This window comes from Etheostoma spectabile, chromosome 2, assembly GCF_008692095.1.
Source record: "Etheostoma spectabile isolate EspeVRDwgs_2016 chromosome 2, UIUC_Espe_1.0, whole genome shotgun sequence".
NCBI lineage: Eukaryota > Metazoa > Chordata > Actinopteri > Perciformes > Percidae > Etheostoma > Etheostoma spectabile.
This window is the reverse complement of record NC_045734.1, coordinates 19,383,611-19,390,295: the sequence shown is the minus strand read 5'-3', so window position 1 is coordinate 19,390,295 and position 6,685 is coordinate 19,383,611. Positions and strand designations below refer to the sequence as shown.

Below are 6,685 nucleotides of genomic sequence, written 5' to 3'. Positions count from 1 at the left end.
CTCAGAGAGACGGCTGACTCATTATGAACAGGTCCAGCACGGGTCAAACGGCGGATACACACGTGTGTGTGAAATGTCTGTATTCTCACTGTGCTGCATTTTTATAAACTATGATATTGTGGCCATGGGTCACATCTCTCGCCCAGGTCCAGCAGGCTGCGTCTCACGCGCTGTTACTCTACCAACTGAAATTAGTTGCATTCAATAACTTCTTCTGTGTTCTTCGCCGTGGCGGCCGCGATAGCAGAGTTACCAGCAGAAACACTGGTACAAATACAGGTTTGCCCCCTCATATTTAACAATATACAGCTGTGTTAATAACAATTAAAACTGTAGACAAAGGTCAGAAGTGTGGAACGGCGCTGTGTGGCAGGGCTGCGCGGAGAGTAAGAGGAAAGAGAGTAGAGGAGAGATCCAAACACAGGCACGGCTTTACAGACGAAATGGGTCATGTAACGCAAAATTAAACCATATTAATATAACAACATTGCAGCGGATCCAAGGACATTATGTGCACCGGTGCATCCTAGAGGAAAAATATTACCAGCGACCTACAGCCCTGCTAGGTAACAGACGCTAACTAGCACCGCCACCGACTAGCACTGGTCACCGCTGTTGTCTGAATAACAACACAGACGGGACAAAATGTTGCATTTACTGGTAAAGTGGCAAACCGACGTATAAACGACCGCTGTTGAATTTTCCTCACGTTACTCTGTCTTCTGTGACTGTCTACATCTAGAAACTAAGCTGCGCGGTGCAGGGAACCACTCTGACTGGCACATGAGCAGACAGTGGTTTACGGAGCGGTAGATGCGCTATGCAAAAAAACTCAGCGTTCTATAAAATGACGCTTTAAAATAATCGCTCGATCACGCAAATTTGATCGTGGAAAGTCAAAATCGTGATTGTGATTCAAATTTGATTAATTGTGCAGCCCTATGTATAAGGATTGTTTGAATGGCAAGTTCAGTTTCAAAGCCCTTCCAGATGGTTCTCTAGACAAGACTAAAGTTATTTTCATGTACTATTGTTGTAAATTAAATTGTCAGCGGAAAAGGTTGAGTCTTAAATCCAAAGTGCGACTGTCAGAAAGGTGACAATATCATGTAGCTCTTGTGTTATGAAACAGCCTTTCTTGTGACACGACACTCACACTCACACACACACACGTAAACGTACGCCTAAACACACACACACAGCCATCGAGGAAATGAGAATGGGGCTCATCTGTGGATAATGGTCCATCACAACCCATGATGGTTTCCTCTAGAAGAGTAAATGGCAGTAAATAGGATGTTGATTGAATCACAGCATTGTCATGTATACCAGATGACAAAAAAAGACCTTGTACCTTACCATGACACCAAACAAACAGCATCTAACAGGCCCCATTTACTAAACAAACCCTGGGAAAGATGAGAGTCTAAACATGAAGAGAGAAAACAATATTCTGAATGGGTAGCAGTGGACATCATAACACTAGCTTGGATACCTTGGAGCTTTTATGTCATATTTAGGGTTGGTTGATGTGCTATGGAAGTCAGCATGATAGTGAAATAAGCAGGGAGCAAAGCCATAATCCAAGGGGGGATCCCCCGTGTTGGCAAACATCCCCCTAATTGACAATAACACCGACCTTCCTGTGTATGGGGACAATGGGGTCAGTAAAGTCTCACTTTACAAAGCTTTATATTACATTACATCATGCATTCTAAATGCAGGAATGCCCAGCGCTCTAGGGACACTGTCTTCTTTAATTACTATGCCTGAAAAAACAGCTTGATTTGTCTGGAAAGTAGCCTTGCTGTCCTCACTGAGTGTTAACACGTTTGTTCTCACTGCTTTCCAGCTCTCCCAGCCTGTGGATACATGAAATTAACTGCTGGCGTCATGGAAACATGCTCCGGGGATGAACAAAGGCAACCAATCTTGTTAAAGAGCCCTTATTAAAAGGGGGTTTTAACAAACCAGCAATTGCCAAAAAGTTTTTTTTTCTCCAACATGAATGAGGTAACCAGGGGGAAGAAACACTAGCGCCAACAATGATGAAACCTTCTCCTGCCTTTTGTGAAAATGTGACCCAAATAAACTGTTTTTATCCACTTAATAGTGCCTCAGGACATGGAAAAGTAATGTTGTGTGAAATGGTTTAAATTGTCAATGTCATGCTTGAGGGCTGAGAACATTTCTATACAAGATGAACACTATACACATTTATGACAGATAATCCCTTGTGGGTGAAAGAACAGCAGTTCTTATCCCATTACAGTACTTCATGTGTCCACTACAATACAATACCACTGCCCGGTGCTGACTGCACTGTGCGAGTCCAAATTAGGCTTTAGTGATGTGTATGTTTTTTGGCAAATGTGAGGCGCACTACATTATAAGATATTTATTATCTTGAATGAATTCTGGTAAGATCGTTACTTGTTAATGCTTTGAAAAATGCCGACATGAGACAGCAACTCAGGCGTCCTTCCAGCCATCCATCCAGCAAGCCAATCATTCATTCAAGCAGCCAGTGTCACACATCCTCCCATTTATACAAGAAGTCATTACAGAAGGGAGCCATCTTAATTCTGGGGTTGAACCAACGGTTCTGAGGTCTGCTATAAATGCCCAAATTGTGATGAAGTACTTTACTGATTTGAATAGAAAGCATGGTGATCCAAATTAGTCACACCTTTTGGTAGCAGGGTCTCAGAGCAGATAACAATCTTTCGCAATAAAATAGTGTCACAATCTTTCTGTTATTGCCAGAGCTAAAACCCTGTCATACAGCCATTCGGCAAATGGGTACGACCGTCTTGTGACTACATCAATCAGATGCAAAACACATGGATGTTGAGGTTTCTGTGTCTTTTCACTGGCCTTTACTGAATATCTATTATATATATTATAATATATATTGTTTGACTCACTACGGTTAATGGAAGTAAAATAAGACCGGCTTCAGCTTTAATTTCCCTGCAAAAACCTTATTCAGCTAATACCCTCTAGGTTATTGTAAATCTGAGCACAAATCTAAGAGTTCTCCGGTGCACTGTGCAGAAGAAGCTATTAGAGTGCGAAGTTGAAGTTGTGATAAATACTTCTCATTCATCAACCCAGGCCACGTTAAGGGGGAAAATGGGTTTTGAAAGCAGTTGTGTTGCAGTAGACGCACAGTGAAACTCAGGTCAGCCAAAGGTTGGGCAAAGTCAGCATTTTTCTTGTGAGCTTGAAAAAGGGCATGTCAGCCAAAGACGGAGAGGTGCAAGTGAGCGCTACTGCTGCAGAGAAAGACATAATGGTAGACAGACACAGAGAGCAGGAGAAAGAACACATCTGTGTCTCCAGTGATGCATCACCTCTCTATCCTTCCAATGAATAAAATGGGCACAGTGGCTAATGAATCGCCCCGGTCACAGGAGAACAGAGCAGAGTTATCCCCAAGGGACTGAAAAGGGAAAATTATTATTTCTTGGCTAAGTGGTTCTGGATCGAGTTACAACTAAATCTTGTCTGAGATTCAACCAATATTGCTGTAGGTTGTAGGTGGTGCCAGAGGAGCCGGATTCTTTTTTAAATTACCTGCTTCGTGTAGTTCTACTCAAACATAGGTGAGTCTTAGGTGGATTTTTTTGCCTTGTTTCCCATATTTCTAGTCTTTATGCTAGGCTAAGCAAAATGTTGAACTATTTCTTTAACATAGAGAAACTGTGGCGATTATTTTTTTTAATTTATCAACCAAAAGTTCACCCCAAAGAGAGAAGCCATTACTTCTTATTCTTTGATAGTAGAAGAATGAAGAAAATGGAGGGATGAAAGGCAGCAGTAAACAGGCACAAACCCAGACAGGCAAGAGATGATTAAGAGGACAGAGAACAGCTCATGCACTCTGGTACCGCTAAATGATTTCTTCATTGTGTATGGTTTGTTAAACTTGTACAAACACTGCTGTGATAGCTGTCCAACATCTGCAGTAGTAAGGCTGTGGTGACGCAACACAGCAGAGCAGCAAACAGTAATCTCGTCCCAGAGACAATACACAGAAAGACGTGACCTTGCATGTCCTCATGACTCCAAATCTAAGCAGACAACCCTGGGAAAGAAAGAAAAATCTCCCAGAACGTGCTGCACTCCTCCCCCTTTTCTTTACTTAATTCTTATGCTCGCCATCTATCCATTCCTTCTTTCATTCCATTCTTCCTCTCCCTTTGGACTGACAGGAAACTTTGACTCAACTTTTAGGAGATAAGGGATGACACTCAGCTCATTGTGTGCAGGCCATGATAAGAAAAAAATAGAACCTCCTGTGTGTTACTCCCACATTAAAATGAGGCTTTTTTTCTAAGTTAAGACAATGACGGCCTGCTCCCTGGGATTGATCCTAATAGGGCTTTATCTGTGCAGGAAGACAAATGGAAGCAAAATGCAGTAACAGCATTCTTGTTTGCTAAGGTCTATGTGAGACTAATGCATCCATCCCCTTTTTAAATGTTACAATATGAGTACAGTATAAAAGCTTGTCCCACCTCACTACTAATTATATTTTATTTCAAAGAAGTATCCTGTTTTGCTTTATTATACATATCCTTAAGGACCTTCAGCATGGCCTTAGAGCTTGACCAGTAAAATATGAACACCAGCTGATGAACAGAATTATTTGCAGCATGAACTGATTCTTAATCATACATTGGAAGGCCATATTACTATTTAGGTGTGGCCTGCAATGTGATGAAAGGGTTTTTCCCTATTGCAATTTATATTGGCAGGAAGTTGCATTCATACAGCAGGTGGTGAAAAAAGAAAGAAAGATAGAAAGGAAGGAAAAAGAATCCTGCACAGGGTTTCCTGCAGAAAATTTGAACTTTTTTTCCACAACATACAGGCTAATGTGGAACTAACTAAAATGCAAAGGAATGTAAACAACAAAGACTTTTTATTGCAAACTGCATAATGACACAAAACTTTAACAATAAACTTGGGGACTACCCTGCTGTCAACATTGAACAAATGGAGAACTAACTTAAGTGCAAAGAAATGTAATTGAATTGCCATTTTGCTTAAAAGGTGCTGTAGAAATGAAGCTGCCTTCCATCCTCAGCCTGTCAGTCAGTCATCAGGGCATAGAAACCACTGTTGTGCCTGCTTGTCTCAGAAGAAGCGTATCATCAATAGGTATAGTTAATATGTATATATGTTTTTAAACCCCGCATGTACATAAAAAAACTGTTGCATCAATAATCGGTTTAGAATCAAATCGTTGGCCTCAGAATCGAATCATGAGGTGCCCAGAGATTCCCACCCCATAACGACGCCCACGCATCACTCCCATCACGCATCACAAGCCATGGAGATGAGAAAGAAAAAAATGACATACATGGGTGAGAATTTGAAAAAGGCACTGTCTTGATGTATTGCATGCATGTCAGGACAAGAAAGCAATCATCTTCACCTTCTAAGTTTAGGCTTCAGTCTTGAGACCAAATAGACAAATAGGCTTAACCTGGACAATGTCCATTTGATACAATTAGTGAAGCACAATTGCAACTGACCCCAACTCAGTGCAGAGACCCCTGCACTGCAGTCAGTGCCATCGTGTACAACCAATAAGGTAGCATGGATTTAATATGTGTGTGTGAGAGAGAGAGAGAGAGAGAGAGAGAGAGAGAGAGAGAGAGAGAGAGAGAGAGAGAGAGAGAGAGAGAGAGAGAGAGAGAGATGGTTGAAACCACAGCATAAGGACGTATATTGTGACTTCTAGGGTGCTGATCAGTGAGGTTCATACAGTTCATATTATCAGCCCACTCCAGGAATAAATCACAGGCTACAAACTATCCTACAATAGATGTGTATTTTATAAAAGTGTTTCATAGGGTGCAGAGTAAAGTGAACTGTTTGTTTAGAATCTTTCTGAAACCGACTTTAAATAGGATTGCTGACGTTATTTTCCCTAGAGAAACAAACAAAAACAAAAAAGTAGTCAATTTAGGCTTAGCGGAATGGTGTAAACGGCTCCACAGGCATAGGAAGAGTTAGCCATAACAGGAGCGAAAGGTCTAGGCCTCAATGAAGTGCCTTAAAGTTAACCTCAATGGTATTAAATGTATTTCTCACACACCCCGTAACCTCCTCCTGCCACATGTCTGGGACAGCAAACCCAACGGTTTAGCTGTCAGAGTTTCCTGACCAATTAGCGAACCTCAGTCGTGGTGAAAATGGCCCAAACAAGTAAAACGGGGGAAAAACCAGAAAACTCACCTCTTCCACTGTGAGAGGCATGCATATCCTGTACTCCTTCAGCAACATCTTCCTTCGCGTGTCTTGTAGGCTTTATATTCACAATGTGTCAAAGCAACCAAGTAAAATGCTCCCTCCGCCACCCGTGTGTAATATCTGGATACGTGTCAGCGCATATGGGAGGATGGTTAGCCCGGGTTATAAAATACACCCGAGTTACGGCTGAGTTCTTTCATCAGAACCAAAGGACACTCTCTCCGTGAACGTAAGGGTAGAAATGAGCTCGGTTCCGTTCAGGATCGCCCCTTCCTATCAAGCTGTCGAGTCAAGCTAAGAGTCGACAGTGCCGAACAAGACCGGAAGCCGTAGGATTTAGGGCTTCAAAATAAGAGTATACAATTTGTCACGTTTGGCTGCAGCCTGGAGCATCCCATGTCATCCGTCCCGTCTCATG

The 6,685-nt window shown here is 42.0% G+C and overlaps 1 protein-coding gene across 2 annotated transcripts in view; it reads right to left on the bottom strand.

The window, feature by feature from the left end:
• LOC116698452 (cytoplasmic phosphatidylinositol transfer protein 1) overlaps nt 1-6,561 on the bottom strand; it is a 73,376-nt gene extending 66,815 nt beyond the window's left edge. The window contains exon 1 of one of the 2 annotated variants that reach the window (XM_032530395.1): nt 6,253-6,561. In XM_032530395.1, the coding sequence (XP_032386286.1) occupies nt 6,253-6,300 (48 nt within the window). In that variant the 5' untranslated portion in view covers nt 6,301-6,561. The remainder of the gene's footprint in view (nt 1-6,252) is intronic. The other variant, XM_032530404.1, reaches the window with a different exon arrangement.
• Between the last annotated feature and the right edge of the window lie 124 nt (nt 6,562-6,685).